The sequence below is a fragment of the Pantherophis guttatus genome, chromosome 2, assembly GCF_059756535.1.
Source record: "Pantherophis guttatus breed Tessera chromosome 2, ASM5975653v1, whole genome shotgun sequence".
Lineage (NCBI taxonomy): Eukaryota > Metazoa > Chordata > Lepidosauria > Squamata > Colubridae > Pantherophis > Pantherophis guttatus.
The window spans coordinates 289090022-289105486 of record NC_142064.1 but is presented as its reverse complement, the minus strand read 5'-3'; the positions used below and the strand labels follow the sequence as shown (position 1 = coordinate 289105486).

General features: G+C 43.5%; 2 protein-coding genes across 5 annotated transcripts in view; both read left to right on the top strand.

Annotated features, from left to right (window-relative positions):
* The window catches only part of LOC132710762 (uncharacterized), a 139707-nt gene that overhangs the window by 73848 nt on the left and 50394 nt on the right, over positions 1 to 15465 (top strand). The gene's annotated exons all lie outside the window — the stretch shown is intronic.
* Positions 543 to 15442, top strand: LOC117662530 (uncharacterized). 2 transcript variants are annotated; one of them, XM_034411955.3, is made up of 6 exons: positions 543 to 657; positions 883 to 1483; positions 1730 to 1844; positions 2294 to 2361; positions 10967 to 11096; positions 12352 to 15442. In XM_034411955.3, the coding sequence occupies exons 2-6, from the start codon at positions 1073 to 1075 to the stop codon at positions 13929 to 13931; spliced, it is 2304 nt and encodes a 767-aa protein (XP_034267846.3). In that variant the 5' UTR covers positions 543 to 657; positions 883 to 1072; the 3' UTR covers positions 13932 to 15442. The 2 variants fall into 2 exon arrangements, with proteins under 2 accessions (XP_034267846.3, XP_087740981.1); XM_087884855.1 differs by lacking the exons at positions 543 to 657; positions 883 to 1483; positions 1730 to 1844; positions 2294 to 2361 and adding an exon at positions 10587 to 10702.

Below are 15465 nucleotides of genomic sequence, written 5' to 3'. Positions count from 1 at the left end.
TTGTGGTTGTGTCCCATCTTCCTCCACTTAAGACCAAAGTTCTCAACAACCGCAAGACACAAGTTGTGTTTCCCAGAGAGCCTCCTGGTCCTTCTCTTCTGGCCACCTGGCTGTTTCTGACAGGATTTGGACCCTTTTGAGGCCTCCTCCAATCTCTGCTCAGCCTTCAGGGCGGCTGTTTCTGAGGGAAGCAAGTTCAAAAACTCGAGAGAGATTTTTCTCCATCTCCACAGACGATTCCTGGACAGGAAGGAGAGGAAGATGGAGAAAGTGCCCCCTCTGGAGACCTTGAAGCCTTTGTCTGCCAGGGAGCAATGGAGAGGGGCCTTTCTCCTACTCTCAAGCCCATCATCCCTGCCCTCTCCCTTCCCCTCAGACGCGCTCCTGTTTCCCGCCTTTTCTACAATCCTGGCCCTTTGCGTGCAATCCACGAGGGGGAGCCTTCTGCTAAGAGAAGGTAACGTCATGCGCTTCCCCATTGGTCCACTGGAAGGCGAACGTCACAGCTGCCTTTCCTGAGGAGGCTGGGAAGGAAATGACATCACAAACGCTTGCCGCTCTAGGACGCCACACTCGCTCTCCTTAACCCCTGGGGCTCCGCAAGAGGCGGAGAGGCTGCGGGAGAGTCTGGCGGGGGAAGATCCAGACGCTCCCCGGGTGAGTTGGGGGCTCTTCCCGGGCAAAGGGAGGCGGAGGAGGGAGAGACCCACGCCCGGCCTTCCTCCGGCTTCCACCCCGGGTCCCATGCTCCCCTGCCGCCCTCTCCATGCAAAGAGCCCGAGTGTGGGGAGGGGAGGGTCAGCCTTGCAGAGGCTCAGATGGTTATTCAGTGGCTCAATTCCACTTTCTAATTCTTAATATTTATTTTTCCTTCCATCTCAGATACACAAAGTCGAAACCATTTGAAATCCTTGCAAACCAAAATTTTCTCTTGCTGGGAAAAAAAAAGAGCGGAATCCCTTGGAGGGCTCAGTTGTGGAGCACCAGAAATGGTCCCGTGAAGGAAAAGGCATCTGGAGACCCACCAGAGTCCTTGGAGCCATTTGCAGTTGCTCTGCAGGACAGAGAAAGGATGGAGACACAACCTTTTGGAAAGGAGGGAAGCGGAAAAGGCCCTTCAGCTGCTCAGCCTGGGAAGGGGGGAAAGCTCTGGAGAAGGACTGGGCAGGAGATCCTGGAGGAGGAAACCATCCTCCCTTCAGTTCAGCCCTGGAACTTCATCCAATACCAGGAGGCTGAGGGTCCCCGAGGATTTTGCAGCCAACTCCATGACTTTAGTAGGCGATGGCTGAGATCAGAAAATCACACCAAAGAGCAGATGCTGGACCTAGTTGTTCTGGAGCAGTTCCTGGCTCTTCTGCCCCCAGAGATGGAGAGCTGGGTGCGGGAATATGGAGCAGAGACCAGCTCCCAGGCGGTGGCCCTGGTGGAAGGCTTCCTCCTGAGCCAGGTGGAGGAGCAGAAGGAGCAGGAGGAGTTGCAGGTAAGAGTTCAAAAGAGAATAGAGAATCTGTTTGAATACTTCACCCCTCCTTCCCAAACCTCTCTGACATTCATAATATATGGCGATGTCCCACCTATTCTTCTAGGACATTGTTCCATTGTTTTCTCACTCAACCACACTGATGGATATTGGGGGCTTTGAGGTGGCATTCCGAATATAGGAATCCACTTTATGTCCCGTGATGTACATTAATTCTGCTTCTTTTTTCCTTCCTCCTATTTGAAGTGCTGCACTGTGGAGATCAGAGATCCTGAGGGAAAGAAGAATCCATCAAATCCCCTTCAGGAGCTATTTTTGAGGAGGATCCTTTGGGAAGATCCAAATCGAAACACCTCAGGAGGTAATTGAAGATCCTCTGATTACCCATCTGTCCTACCTTCACTCTCTTCTCTTCTATAGAATACTTCCTCCTATTTTGTTAATTATTATTTATTTATTTATTTATTATTTATTAGTTCGATTTATATGCCGCCCTTCTCCGGAGACTCAGGGCGGCTTACAATGTGTTAAGCAGTAGCCTTCATACTTTTGTATATACCTGCTTAGTAGGGCTTTCGGCCCCCCCTAAGCGGTGTTCTTTTTTATACAAAGTCAGCTTATTGCCGCCGCAATCCGAGTCCTCATTTTACCTACCTCGAAAGGATGGAAGGCTGAGTCAACTTTGAGCCTGGTGAGATTTGAACTTGCAGTAATTGCAGGCAGCTGGTGTTACTTAACAGTGCTTTAGTCTGCTGCGCCACCAAGGCTCATTTCAAAATTATTTATTTTGAAATTTTTTATTCCTTACAGAAAAACAAAGAATGAAATTTTCTGGGTTTTATGACGGAGATCAAACAGTGGTTGAACCTTCAAATCAAGTAAGAAAGGGAAAAGTTATTAGATTTGTATTCTTCCTTCAGGAAGTGAAGTGGGTGTGCAGAGTGCGCTCTCCTTCTATTTCCACCCCTTGTTTGGAGTGGGTTATTTTTGTGTTCTTCCACAATGTGGACATCACAATAGCAGGTTCAAGTTATTGTCAGCCAGCATAGCATCTGGTTAGCTTGTTCTGGTAGGTACTCCTCCAACTTTGAGTTTGCCAGAAGCAATTTTTTAAAATCCTTCCAAGAGTTAGGAATAAACATATCACAGTGGCAGGAATTGCTAAGAGTCAGGGTGGATAAAAATCAATGATTTTTTTTTTAAAATCAAAAAAATCAGATTTTTTTTATTTAAATCGGATTTTTTTGATTTAAATCGGATTTTTTTGATTTAAATCGAATTTATTTTAATAAAAAACTTTTGGGGTAAAAATCTATCGTAAGATAGTTTTCTATTTAAAATACATAAATAATTTAGTTTATTCAGCATGAAATGGAGCTTAGTTATGTAGCATGAGGCTGTATATTCTGCAACATAGGGACTATCGGTGAGTCAACAGTGGGTCAAAGGAGTAGCAGAGATGACAGTTGCTCTTTAAAAATTATGATTTAAATCGAGTTGATTTAAATCAAGCCTTTTTACTAGTGATTTAAATCATGATTTAAATTGTGATTTAAATCAACTCGATTTAAATCAAATCCACCCTGCTAAGAGTCCAAAGTTCCTCTCACAGTTACTGCTAATAAGCCTGGTTTCACCCAGTCCATATGTGTACTTTTGGTTTTTCTTGCCTAAGTGTAAAACTTTACTTTTCTCTACATTGAATTTCATTGCGTTAGATCGGGCCCAGTGTTCAAGTCTATCAAGATCCATCTGGATCTTGAGCCTATCATCTAGGGTTGTTCTTTGACTTGGAATTGTGCAAGGCTAATGAAAAATAACTAAATGCTCACATTGCCACATTACCATTTTGAAAAAGTCTCGTTTATAACCTGTAGTTAAAAAATAAGCAAATCATATTAAAAAATAAAGCAGACTACTAAATCCAAAGAGAATGGCGATGTAGAGCATGTAATCAAGGTTATACTTTATATGTTTTCGCCTCCAATCCACTACTTTGTTTCTAATTTGCCTTTTAGGTAAAAACCCATTTTGGTCAGAATGTATAAACTCATTCAGAAATCTCTTACGTCTTTCGGATATTATTGAAGCAAATATTTTATAGTCTGCATTTAATAAGGATATATGCCTATAATTTTATATTTGTGTTAAATCTGAATCTTCTTTTGGAATTAAGGTGATATTAGCATCCGTCCATGTATCTGGTATCTTAGCTTCTAGAAACACTTCATTATATACCTCTAACATTGACACACTCAATGTATTTTGTAAGTCTTTGTAGATTTCTATTGGAAGGCCATCAGAGCCTGGTGTTTTGTTATTTTTCTGTCTTTTAATTGCCTCTACTCATTCTACCATTGTTATTCTTTCATTCAACATCTTCATTGTTTCCTGCACTTTTGATGTTGGCTTTTTCCAAATATTGTATTATATTTTCCTCTGGATTTTTTTCATAATCATATAGCTTCTTATAAAACTCCTGGATTATATTCTTTTTGTTTTCCATTGGGCAATGTACCTCAGAGTCTTCTTTCGTTGGGGGTGTTACTTGGAACCCTGACACCTTCCTCATCCTGCAATTTACTTATCCATTTTTTCTCTTTCTCCTTCTTCAATTTATAGGCTAGCCATCTTCCTGGTTTATTAGCATTTTCCAAAAAAAAATATGTTTTGCTCTTTTAATTTGTTGTGCCAGTTCTTCTTTTTCCATTATATTTAACGTATGTTTAATTATTTCCATTTGATTCTTTAGATTTGCCTTTTGTGGTTCTTTTTGTAACTCCGCTTCAAGTCTTTTATATTCTTTTCCTAGAGTCTTCTGGTATGTTCCTTTTTTTTGGTTTGTCTGCATCTACATGGAGGGAAGTATGCAGTGGGGTAGCCCAAGGCTCTGTTTTAGGCCCAGTACTCTTCAACATCTTCATCAATGATTTGGACGAGGGGATAGATAGGGGATTCATCAAATTTGCAGACGACACCAAACTAGCAGGAATAGCCAACACTGCAGAAGATAAGCTTAAGATACAGAAGGATCTTGACAGACTTGAACATTGGGCGCTGTCTAACAAAATTAAATTCAACATTGAAAAAAGCAAGGTTTTACATTTAGGCAAGAAAAACAAAATGCACAGGTACCGTATATGTGGTACCTTGCTCAATAGTAGTAACTGAGAGGGATCTTTGAGTCCTAGTGGTCAACCATTTAGATATGAGCCAGCCGTGTGCAGCAGCTGCCAAAAAAGCCAACACAGTTCTGGGCTGCATAAACAGAGGGATAGAATCAAGATCGCATGAAGTGGTAATACTACTTTATAATGCCTTGCTAAGGTCTCACTTGGAATATTGTATTCAGTTTTGGTCACCACAATGTAAAAAAGATGTTGAGTCTCTAGAAAGAGTGCAGAGAAGAGCAACAAAGATGATTAGGGGACTGAAGGCTAAACATATGAAGAACGGTTGCAGGAACTGGGTATGTCTAGTTTAATGAAAAGAAGGACAAGGGGAGACATGATAGCAGTGTTCCAATATCTCAGGGGTTGCCACAAAGAAGAAGGAGTCAAACTATTCTTCAAAGCACCTGAGGGTAGTACAAGAAGCATTGGGTGGAAACTAATCAAGGAGAGAAGCAACTTAGAACTAAGGAGGAATTTCCTGGCAGTTAGAACAATTAATAAGTGGAACAACTTGCCTGCAGAAGTTGTGAATGCTCCAACACTGGAAATTTTTAAGAAGATGTTGGATAACCATTTGTCTGAAGTGGTGTAGGGTTTCCTGCCTGGGCAGGGGGTGGGACTAGAAGACCTCCAAGGTCTCTTCCAACTCTGTTATTCTATTTCTATGATTAGGTGCAAAGATAGCAACTAAAAGTATCTGCTTTTGTTGTGGCCCGCCAGCGGCCTGCACGAATCATGGCTGATCCCGACAAGGAGGTTGGTGTGGTGTCGCACGAGCAGACTGCGCAGCCGGCACTTGCGTCGGACAGCGAGGAGGCTGAAGAGGATGTGGTGCCAGAGGCAGAGACTCAGCCAGGGCCTTCAGAACCTCCAGAGGCTCCTTCCAGTGGAGAGACCAAAGTGGAGGAGCCTCTCCTTAATGCTTGAGTACGCAGGGCTGCCAAAAGGCAGGAGTGGCTACTCAGGAGGAGGAGGTCTACTTGAGAGTAGGGCTTGAGGATAATTGGCCACTCCCTTAGCCTATTTAAGTTGCACGCAACTAGTGCTTTCTTGCTGGAAACAACTCGTATTTATTATCAGAGTATTTTGGTTTGTCGTATCTTGTTTTTTGGGCTGGTTGCCAACCTTTGCCGGACTTTGGTTTATTCTTGCTATTTAATAAATTTGATAAGGACTGTTGGTGTGTGTCAATATCCTTGGGAATCTGGAGCTGGGGCAGAACAGCTTTTGGTTTAGTGTCACTTCCACCATCAAAATTCTCCCTTCTTCATCTTTGAAAATTTGTTTAGCGTATATTGTTTCTTTAATATATAGGGGCATCCCTCTTCTCTCTCGGTGCAATAGCGAAAAGACTAACTTCCCCAATTTAGGATATTCCGATAGCTTATTGTGGTGTTTTAATATGTACTTCTAATGATATTATATCTAATGTTAATCTTTGCAATTTCATAAATATTGTTTTTCTTTTTATATGGGAATTCAGTCCATTTATGTTGAGTGAGAGTATCTTTGTTTCTTCTTGCATTGTTTCACTTATATTTAGGTTTTATGCTCCTAGTTGTTCTCATTTCTCTCTGATCTTTCACTCTCGCTCCTTCTTGCTCTGCTCACTCTTTTTTCTAGGCTTTGCTTTCATCTTGTGTACCCTTTTCTTCTACAGTTGAGACTTCTCGACCTCCATATATTTATTTATTATTATTATTATTTATTAATCAAATTTCTATACCGCCCTACTCCCGAAGGACTCAGGGCGGTGAACAGCCAAGATAAAATACAAATAATACAAATATTAAAAAATCCCTTAAAATTATTAAATATTTCGGCCGAAACACAGATTAAAACACCCAATTTGTAAAATCATGAATTAAAAAATTTAGAAATTTAAAAGATGGGAGTTAGGCCAGGCCAGCTTGCTGAAATAGAAAAGTTTTGAGAGCACGGCGAAACGTGCGCAGGTCCGGCATCTTCCGTATCTCTGGGGGGAGCTCGTTCCAGATGGTAGGTGCCCCCACAGAGAAGGCTCTCCCCCTGGGGGCCGCCAGTCGACACTGTTTGGCTGACAGCACCCTGAGGAGCCCCTCTCTATGGGAGCGTACTGGTCGGTGAGAGGCTATTGGTAGCAGAAGGCGGTCTCGTAGGTACCCCGGTCCGATGCCATGGAGCGCTCTAAAGGTGGTAACCAAAACCTTGAAGCGCACCCGGAAGACCACCGGGAGCCAGTGCAGCTCGCGCAGGAGGGGGGTCACATGGGAGCGCCACGTCGCTCCCATAACCACCTGCGCGGCCGCATTCTGGAACAGCTGGAGCCTCCGGGTGCTCCTCAAGGGGAGCCCCATGTAGAGAGCATTGCAGTAGTCCAAGCGGGAAGTAACGAGAGCATGAGTGACCGTATTTAACGAGTCCCGATCCAGAAAGGGACGCAACTGGCGAATCAGGGGAACCTGATGAAAAGTCCCCCTGGCCACGGCCGTCATGTGCTCTTCTAAAGACAGCCGTGAGTCCAGGAGGACACCCAAGTTGCGAACCCTCTCCGTGGGGGCCAGTGACTCGCCCCCAATAGTCAGTGATGGCACCAACTGACTATATCGGGATGTCGGAAACCACAGCCACTCGGTCTTGGATGGGTTGAGCCTGAGTCTGTTTCTCCCCATCCAGATCCGCACGGCCTCCAGGCACCGGGACATCACTTCAAGGGCATCATTGGGGTGGTCCGGGGTGGAGATGTACAGCTGAGTATCATCAGCATACTGGTGGTACTTCACCCCGAAACCACGGATGATCTCACCCAGCGGCTTCACATAAATGTTGAACAGAAGGGGCGAGAGGACCGACCCTTGTGGCACCCCACATACAAGGGGCCTCGGGGTCGACCTCTGCCCCCCTGTCAACACAGACTGCGACCGGTCAGAGAGAAAGGAGGAGAACCACCGTAGGACGGTGCCCCCCACCCCTAACTCCTCTAGCCGGTGCAGCATGATACCATGGTCGATGGTATCAAAAGCCGCTGAGAGGTCTAATAGGACCAGGACAGAGGAACAACCCCTGTCCCGAGCCCTCCAGAGATCATCAACCAACGCGACCAATGCCGTTTCCGTGCTGTACCCAGGCCTGAAGCCCGACTGGAACGGATCCAGATACGATGATTCATCCAGGTACTGGGGGAGCTGTCGCGCTACCACACTCTCAACAACCTTCGCAACGAAGCGAAGGTTGGAGACTGGACGATAATTTGCCAACACTGCCGGGTCCAGGGAAGGTTTCTTGAGGAGAGGCCTCACCACCGCCTCTTTCAAGGCGGCAGGGAAGACACCCTCACTCAAGGAAGCATTTATAATCCCCTGGAGCCAGCCTCGTGTAACCTCCCGAGAGGCCAGCACCAACCAGGAGGGACACGGGTCCAGTAAACATGTGGCTGCGCTCAGTCTGCCCAGTATCCTGTCCACGTCTTCGGGCGTCACAGAATCAAACTCTTCCCAGATAATACTCACAAGACCTGCCTCTGTCCTCCCCGCTGAATCTACCCAGTCAGAGTCCAGATGTTCCCGAATCTGAGCGATTTTGTCATACAGATACTGTACAAAATCCTCGGCTCTACCCTCCAAGGGGTCCTCCCGCGCTTCCTGGTGGAGCAGGGAGCGGGTCACCCTAAACAGGGCGGCCGGGCGATTATCTGATGACGCAATAAGAGTGGCAAAATAGTTATACTTCGCCACTTTTATCGCCACCAGGTAGGTCTTAATATGAGACCTTACCAGTGTTCGGTCAGATTCAGAATGGCTGGCCCTCCAACCACTCTCCAGGCGTCTTTTCCGGCGCTTCATCTCCCTCAGCTCCTCGGTGAACCAAGGAGCCAGGCGAGATCGACGAGAAATATAGTATTTCTCCCATCCCCTCTTCCATTTTTAGATACTGATCATAGAATTCCATTGCCTTATCCAATGTTCATGTCTGTGTCTTTTTTCCTGCCAAGTAACTAGGATTTCCTTGGGTATCAGCCATCTGAAGTTTACATTATATTTAATCAGCACTGTAGTTAAGAATTGATATTGTTTCCGTAGGTCCCTTACTCTCCTAGTATCTGTTTCAAAACTACCAATTGTTGTAACTACCCTTGTATTGTAATAGAGAATAAAGAAGAGAATTTCCCCCCCCCCCAAAAAAAATTCCTTTAGGGGTGACACATCTCTTGTATTGTTAAGAATTTCATCTGTTATCGATTTTTTAACAAATCTCACATGTACATCTCTTGGGATTGGATATTTATCTTCGGACAATTAGTATTTGTAATCCATAAAGCCCGCTGAATCCCCAATCTTTACTACTCCAAAGTTTCACATTATCGAAGCTAATCCCAATAATCCACAAGGTCAATCCACCCAGGCCTTCCTTTATATAAAAGTTCAAAGAGTGAAGGAAAGTATTTATAATCCACAAGGCCTGCTGAGTCCCCTGTCTAATTCTCTGGTGTTCCAAGATGTCAGGCTATACGCAAAGTCGTCTTCCTCCCATGTTCTCAAAACCAATTTTTATCTTCCATTTTTCCCTTGGAGCATTCAAATGTATTTATAATCCACAAAAATTCGAGGGGAATCCTTTTCTGCAGCTACCACCTATCTCGGTTTTCCCACGATAGTTAAATAGAAAAACACAACTCTATCTTCAATCTGTCTCTAAACACCAGGTGCAACAGTTCTGAAAACAAAGTGTATACATTCAGTCTGGTCCCTTCCAAAATGTTCCTTGTTGATAGGATAGGATAGGATAGGATAGGATAGGATAGGATAGGATAGGATAGGATAGGATAGGATAAGACCTTGGAGGTCTTCTAGTCCAACTCTCTGCTTGAGCAGGAAACCCTACACCACTTCAAACAAATTATTATCCAATCTCTTCTATATCATCTTTGGTCAGTAGATGTCATCCTACTGTCTTTTACTTTTCCAGAATGAGTTGGTAAGTCAGTGAAAAAAAAAGAAAACTTTCACTTGTAGCCCACTACTAAGGGGAAATAACTCATTAAAAATACTTTTATCCATATGCATGCTTTGAATTATATTTATCTTTTTAAAATACCCAGTCCAGGCTTTCTCTTCCATTTTAAAATTAATTTTCCAGTTGCTTCTCTCTCTACTTCCATGATGGCGAACCTATGGCACGCGTGCTACAGGTGGCACGCGGAGCCAAATCTGTGGGCATGTGAGCGTTGCCCTAGCTCAACTCCAGCGCTCATGCGCGTGCTGGCTAGCTAATTTTTGGATCTTCCGGATCATCAGAAGTGGGGAAATGGGCCGTTTCTGGCCTCCGGAGGGCCTCTGGGTGGGGTGGAGAAGGCTGTTTTAGCCCTCCCCAGGCTCGAAGAAAGCCTCTAGAGCCTGGGGAGGGCGGAAAACAGGCCCACCGGTAACCTTTTGCCGTTGCGTGCCAAAAGCGGGAGGACCGGTGTGTGTGTGTGTGTGCACATGCCTGCATGGGGGGCATTGAATTATGAGTGTGGGCACACACAACCCACCCTGCACTTCCCCCGCTTTTGGCACGCGACGACAAAAAGGTTAGCCATCACTGGTCTACTTCAATGGATTTGTAATCAGCTGAAAACTTTCACTCGCTGCATTCCTTGGAGGGGGAAAACCTGTGCCTTCCCTCCTCCTCTCTGGAGTCCCTCATTTCTTAAACGTATTTGGAGAATTAAATTTAACTTCTGGGTAGAAATTAGACAATTCTTACCCAGATCCAGCCCATTGCTTCACTTTACGCTTCATTCTGTGCTTGCTTTGTCCCGTCTGTCACAGCTCCAGTTTAGCCATTAATGGCCGGCTTCTTCTCCGCCTGTCAGGAAGATTTTCCAGATCCAACAAAGTGGACACCTGTCTACTTGTGATTGACAGAAAGTACTTCCTTTCTTAGTTATCTCGACGGGGTAACATTGGCTCCGAAGATCCTCCAGGCAGGCAGAAAGTAGTTGGGCTCCACGGACCTCCGCTCACCACAACCGTCTTGCTCTGACGTCAGCATGGTCTCCCTGTTACACTTACTGCTGTAGAGCCAGGTATCACCAATTCTATGTCTGTGCATTTGGGTTTTCTTTCCTAAATGTAGAACATTTATCAATGTTGTTTTTCATTTTGGTTGATGGGGTCCAATCTGTGGATCCTTCTATATCTTGAGCCTATCTTCTGGAGTGTTGGTATTCCTGTCAATTTGGTCTTGTCTGCAAATTTGATAAGTTCCCCTTCTGCCCCTAGTCTAAATCATTGATGAAGATGAACAGATCTTGCGAATCCTTCTGTTTGGTTCTTTTTTCCGTGTTCAGGAGAATCTTGTGTCCTTCAAGGAGGTGGCTGTGTATTTCTCTGAGGAGGAATGGTCTCAGCTGGATCCTGACCAGAAAGCTCTGCATTCGGAAGTCATGCTTGAAAACCATAGGAACGTGGTCTCTCTGGGTAAGCATTTTCTAGTCCCCAATCAGAGAGTTCAAGAAGACAGATTATAGCTAGTTTTTTTTTTTTTAATTAAAAAATCATTGATCAGATATCATCTCCTGGGAGGGAGAAGGAAAGGATCTGGCCTTCTTGTACTCCATGGAAGGAAACCATTCCAATTTATGACCTAGCCCACTCCCAAGTACTTAAGACTCAGTCCTGAAATTACAAATGTTGTTGCACCACAACTGTCATTCACACTTCTGAATGACAGCAGAGTCACTGCAACAACATTTGCCCTACTTATACCCCCATCCCACCCAGCCGGGACTTAGGTTGTGATGATGTAGCAAGCTGGTGGTTCCTTTGCCTGCTTTGTTGCATTTGAAAAAAAAGGAGGCCTAAAGTTGTGAGGCCAGTAGTGGGAAATCTCGCACTACTGTTTTCACGTGATCTTGCACTACAGTACGTTAGGCCTCTGCTAACCAAGGCCTGCACGAGATCCAGGGCAAAATGGTTTGCAAACAGAAGGAAGGCCTCTTTGTTTTCAAAGACTTTGGCCCTAGATCTCATGCAGTCCTCAGTTCTTAAAAGAACACACCCCTAAAGTACTGCGAGATTATTAGCCTGAGATCTTCCATTACTGGTTTCGTGTGATCTTGCACTAAAGTAGTTTAGGCCTCTATTCTCTGCAAACTGAAGCCTGTACCAGATCCAGCCAGAGATCTAAAGACGATAAGAAATTAGAGCAGCGAAATAGCCATTCTTGAAGCCTCCCAACCTATGCAGTCTCAGTGCAAAGAGCGTTTATAAGCCAATAGGAGGCTTCAAGCAAGGATTTCGTTCCAAAATTTCATCGCCGGGATCAAGGAATAGGCCGAATGGGGGTCCAGCCTGCCAGTTTCTGTGGAGCAGCTGCTCCAAGGTACACCGGGTATGAAGGAGCTTGTTTCAAAATTGTTTCGGTTCTCACAAGCCTGAAATTAACCCACCTGAATAATTCTCGTTTTCTCCTTAATCCTCCTTGGATGTTTCCCTTCAATATTCCTTAACTCAAAACTGACTGAGTGAGATTTGCATATATATATAGATAATTGTAAAGAAAGATATGTTTTTTAGATGTTTTCAAAGCTTTCATGACTCACGCATTTAGAAATCATCATGTATATATCACACCCCTGTAAGCATGCAAACAACCGGAAATTTGTTTGATTTTCTACAATTTGATCTTTTTCTCTAACCAGGTTATCATTTTCATTTCTCTTTTTCTTTGAAGGTAATAATGGGCAGGAGAATCAAGATTCCTGTGAACTGTTCCAAGTGATCAATGCTAAAGATGGAAGGGAGAAGTTTGGAATTCAAATGGAATTCAAAAGCCATGAGAAAAACCAGTCAAAAAATTGGAATGAAGAAAGCTCATCTTTCACTGATGCTCCGATGCAAGACTTTATTGTCCAACAAGGAAAAATAAGGGGAAAATATACTGGAAAAAGTGTGAAGCTAATCAAAACTAAATTACAAGTAAAAGAACACTATTTAACCCAAAACAAAGGAGAAAATCCTATAAAAAGACAAAATTGCAATGGGAGATTTCTTCCTTCTTTTGGAAATGAGTCCCTTACATCTCAAAAAGTGATTGACACAAAAGAGAAGCCTTATAAATGTTTGGAATGTGGAACATGTTTCAGAAAGAGTAGGCAACTTACTTCCCATGAAAGGATCCACACTGGGGAGAAGCTATACAAATGCAGAAAATGTAGTAACAGGTTCACAAGACGTAGTAGTCTTATTTCCCATAAAAGGATCCATTCAGGAGAGAAACCATATAAATGCATGGAGTGCGGAAAGACATTTGCTGAAAGAGGTAATCTTATTTCTCATAAAAGGATCCACTCAGGAGAGAAACCATATAAATGCATGGAATGTGGAAAGACCTTTGCTCGAAGAGATAATCTTATTACCCATAACATGATCCACACAGGAGAGAAGCCGTATAAATGCATGGAGTGTGGAAAGAGCTTTGCTCGAAGAGATAATCTTATTTCCCATAAAATGATCCACACAGGGGAGAAGCCGTATAAATGCACGCAGTGTGGGAAAATCTTTACACAAAGCAGTGGACTTACTATGCACAAAAAGATCCACACAGGACAAAGGCTGTATAAATGCATGGTGTGTGGAAAGACTTTTGCTCATAACAGTGGCCTAAGAATACACAAAAGGATCCACACAGGGGAGAAGCCATTTAAATGCATGGAATGTGGAAAGACCTTTGCTCAAAGAGGTCATCTTATTTCCCATAAGATGATCCACACAGGGGAGAAACCATATAAATGCACGCAATGTGGGAAAACCTTTACTCGTAGCAGTGGACTTAATATGCACAAAAAGATCCACACAGGGGAGAAGCCATATAAATGCATGGAGTGTGGGAAAACCTTTACTCGTAGCTGTGAACTTGCTATGCACAAAAAGATCCACACAGGGGAAAAGCCGTATAAATGCATGGAGTGTGGAAAGACCTTTGCTCGTAACAGTGACCTAAGCATACACAAAAGGATCCACACAGGGGAGAAGCCGTATAAATGCATAGAGTGTGGAAAGACCTTTGCTCGTAACAGTGGCCTAAGCATACACAAAAGGATCCACACAGGGGAGAAGCCGTATAAATGCATAGAGTGTGGAAAGACCTTTGCTCGTAACAGTGGCCTAAGCATACACAAAAGGATCCACACAGGGGAGAAGCCGTATAAATGCATGGAATGTGGAAAGACCTTTGCTCAGAATGGATGTCTGTCTTCTCATAAATGGATTCATGCTCGTGAGAAACTATATAACAATAGTAATTCCACTTAGACTTATATACCTCTGCACAATGATTAACGACACCCTGAGCAGTTTACAAAGTCAGCATACGATCCCCAGCAATCTGGGTCCTCATTTTACTGACCTCAGAAGGATGAAAGGCTAAATCAACCATGAGCCGGTCAGGATCGAATTCCTGACTGTGGGCAATTAGCCTATAGTACTGCATTCTAGCCACTGCCTCACCATGTCTATAGCTCTTTATGTATATGCATATTGTGCCTTTGTGATCCAAATGAGACAAGATTAAATCCAACAAAATTAAATTTAATGTGGAGGGAAAAAATGGTTTTACACCTGGGCAGGAAAAACAGTACCTAAAACCTGGCTCAAAACCAGTAACTGTGAAGGGTCCTTGGAGTCGGAATGGATGATCACTTAAGCATGAATCACCTGTGTGTGGCAGCAGATAAAAAGAGTGCATACAATCCTTGGTTGTATAAACAGAGGCATAGAATCAAAATCACATGAAGTATTAGTCCTGCTCTATAAAGCCTTAGTAAGAACACACCTGGAATACTTCATCCAGATGTTGAGACTTTGGAAAAAAGTGCAGAGATTAGCAGTAGGCTGAATAAAGGCCTGGAGACTAAAACATAAAATCTTCCATAAAATCACGGAACGGAAGGATACCGTGAGGGGATCTTTGAGATCATCTCATTCAATTTCAGAGCCCACACCTGACTCCATGCGATTGGAGCTCCAGAACTCAAAGTGACCAAGAAGTGACTTCAAGAAACTTGGTGGCTACATCAGAGCTCCAGGCTTAACTAGACCAGGGGTGTCAAACTCGCAGTGCCATGTGCTGGCCACGCTCACCCCTGGTTTAGCCAAAGGGAAGTTGTGATATGTCACGTGATCATAATGTGATACCACGAGTTTGACACCCCTGAACTAGACCAAGGTCTCTAAACGTGGTAACTAAGACTTACGGACTTCAACTCCCAGAATTCCTAAGTTGTCTGTGGGAGTTGAAGTCTTAAAAGTCTGAAAGTTGCTGAGGTTCCTGAAGTAGACAATGGGTGCATATTGCGTAATTACTGTATTGCAGAGATGTTATCTAAAAGAGAATCGGAAGGACCTGGGTCCTTCCCTTTATACAATAACCTTTCAATTGGGGATTCATAATGACTACCTTACAGAAAATTACAAAATTAAAATCATGAAATGTCATAGAAAGGAACGACAATTTTAATAAACTGGTCCATCTTAATATCAATGTTATAATATGGTATACTTATTATATGTATATTGAATTAAATACTTTATTTGGACAAGTGCAATTAGACATGCAAAGTGTATGTGTGTGTATGTACATACACATAAACAAATACCCACAACACAGAAATAGATCTATTTATTCACACTGAGTGGATCTCTTGGGATGTTTCACATTTTCTTCCTGCTTGTTTCCCTTTTATATGTATCTTGGATATATGTAAATATAGTTCCTCGATTATGTTTGGTGAAACATAAAATCATTTTTCACTCTTTTCCTGTCACCGTTTTGCAATTCCATCCTTTC

Excerpts from the sequence above, each read along its gene's own strand:
- LOC117662530 (XM_034411955.3), top strand. The coding sequence starts at position 1,073 with ATGGAGACACAACCTTTTGGAAAGGAGGGAAGCGGAAAAGGCCCTTCA. Across the intron at positions 1,484-1,729 it reads AGGAGCAGGAGGAGTTGCAG|TGCTGCACTGTGGAGATCAG; the intron begins GTAAGAGTTCAA and ends TCCTATTTGAAG. Across the intron at positions 11,097-12,351 it reads TAGGAACGTGGTCTCTCTGG|GTAATAATGGGCAGGAGAAT; the intron begins GTAAGCATTTTC and ends TTTTCTTTGAAG.